This window comes from Etheostoma spectabile, chromosome 9 (genome assembly GCF_008692095.1).
Source record: "Etheostoma spectabile isolate EspeVRDwgs_2016 chromosome 9, UIUC_Espe_1.0, whole genome shotgun sequence".
In the NCBI taxonomy this organism is placed as follows: Eukaryota; Metazoa; Chordata; class Actinopteri; order Perciformes; family Percidae; genus Etheostoma; species Etheostoma spectabile.
Window position 1 is genome coordinate 3,649,783 of NC_045741.1, and position 2,273 is coordinate 3,652,055.

Here is a 2,273-nt window from a genome sequence, read left to right on the forward strand (position 1 = left end):
TGTATATATATATATATATATATGTGTATATATAATTGTTTTGTTGCTGTGTGTTGTTTCTTTGTTCCTTAAATTGTAAAGTGCACTGAGACCATGTCAAATATTGATTTTACACTTTAAATACATTTGATTGATTGATTGACTTAAGTACAAATTTAAGTCTAAATTTTAGGTACTTGTAAATACTGTACTTTTTACTCCATTGCATTAATCTGACAGCATTAGTTACTATTTATTAGTTTCAAATGGAAACATTTGCACACAAAACACATGTAGTTTTATTATAAATTAAACTACCTAACAATACAACCGCCTACAAGTCCAGCTGAAAAGATTAGTAGTTTTGATAGTCTCCTGTTTCTAAAATGAGGATTATTCTGCATTGAGTACATTTACTTTTAAGTACATTTTTGTGATGATACTTTAACGTAAGTAACATTTTCAATGCGTGTGGTGTTAATACTTTTACCTAAGTAAAGGATCTAAATACTTCTTCCACCACCGCCCAGATCTGCATCCATCACTGTTGTCTAAACGCTGGTCAGAGGGAAAAAACATGGTGCGCTGTGGCTGCCAAGCAGCATATTTCAGAGTTGACACACGCTGTACTGTTGTCCTTGTGACATTATGTGCTGTGAAAGCCTGCAAGCCACCGATACATCAATGTTACCGCGACGCCTTCCTCCACGCTTATTGTACTTGGCAATCAAATCGGTCTCCTTCAAAACTGTAGAGAGGACTAAAATAAAAAACCATCCCCGTTAACACTGCTTGCAGCAGAAATCCCAGCTCTGAGACTTGCTGCTGTTTCAGGCTGACTCTGGGGAAACCCCTGGGCGAGGGCTGCTTCGGCCAGGTGGTGATGGCCGAGGCCATCGGCATCGACAAGGAGAAGCCCAACAAGCCGCTGGACGTCGCTGTGAAAATGCTGAAAGGTCAGTGGTCGTAACGCAAGCTTTGAGTGACAGCTCTGGTACTGTGCTCTATTTTAAGTTAAAATTGGTCTCCCCCCATCAGTGTTTGATAAATGACTTCTCCGTATCGTCTTGTGTCTGTTTTACCAGATTGTTTCAACTTTTTATCTGTTTTTTTGTATTTAAATGTTATTAATTTAAATGTAGTTATATTTAATTGGCTGAAATGCCTGCTGTGCACTGAAAATGATTGTCTCATTTAATGAGCCACAAGTGTGAAATAAAGGTTTTGAATGAAATTCTTTTTATAGCGTATTTTTATTTATTTTTTAAATGAATTATTATTATTTTTAAATAAAATAAGGATAACCTCTTGAGATGAATCATCTCATTTTCAAGGGGTCCTTAAGACAATTATACAGGTAATAAAAAATACATTCATGCATACACACAATACTCCCAAGCCTAACTACTCCAACTGAAAAAAATTGTATTTTTCACCTTTTATTTTTCCAGGCAAGTCATTAAGAACAGAATTTTAGAATGGTGGCCTGAGAGGGGGAAGTAATGGAGGGGCTAGGAAATTAAACATCTTTCCTGAGGGAAATCTTTCCCACTCTGTTTTTACACATATAACAATGTCGGTTATATTCTCAAACTGAAAGTCTCAAAGTCCTGCTTGGATCGGGGTTTCTGTCCTTTGTCACTAGATGTCCACTACAATAACACTCTGTTTTCTTTGTCTCAGACGATGCCACAGATAAAGATTTGTCAGACCTGGTGTCGGAGATGGAGATGATGAAGATGATCGGAAAACACAAAAACATTATCAACCTTCTCGGAGCGTGCACACAGGACGGTGAGGCCCCGTTTCAGTACAGAGGAGATGATTAATGACAGCTTTAATCTGTGTCCTGTGAGTGACGCTGTGCTCCGTGTTGCCGGCAGGTCCTCTGTACGTCCTGGTGGAATACGCCTCCAAGGGCAACCTGAGGGAGTACCTGCGGGCGCGGCGCCCACCGGGCATGGACTACTCCTTCGACACGTGTAAGATCCCCGACGAGCAGCTCACCTTCAAAGACCTGGTGTCCTGTGCCTACCAGGTGGCCCGGGGCATGGAGTACCTCGCCTCGCAGAAGGTCAGCCGCCATGACGCTGTGTCTGTAATGCTAATATACCAACACTGTTTCAATCAACTGTGTGTGTGTGCGTGCATGGAGGAATGCATGCTTTTTTTCTTAAGTAGAATAGTCCTTGGGCACCTGGGTAGCTCACTTGGTAAAGCGTGCCCCCCATGTACTTAGTCTTTGCCGCAGCGGCCACAGGTTCAATTACAACCTGTGGCCTTCTATTGCTGCT

General features: G+C 41.1%; 1 protein-coding gene across 15 annotated transcripts in view; it reads left to right on the forward strand.

The window, feature by feature from the left end:
• fgfr3 (fibroblast growth factor receptor 3) overlaps nucleotides 1-2,273 on the forward strand; it is an 85,202-nt gene that overhangs the window by 71,692 nt on the left and 11,237 nt on the right. For all 15 annotated transcript variants that reach the window (XM_032526126.1, XM_032526131.1, XM_032526135.1 and 12 more), the window contains exons 11-13: nucleotides 814-935; nucleotides 1,663-1,773; nucleotides 1,863-2,053. In XM_032526126.1, the coding sequence (XP_032382017.1) occupies nucleotides 814-935; nucleotides 1,663-1,773; nucleotides 1,863-2,053 (424 nt within the window). The remainder of the gene's footprint in view (nucleotides 1-813; nucleotides 936-1,662; nucleotides 1,774-1,862; nucleotides 2,054-2,273) is intronic.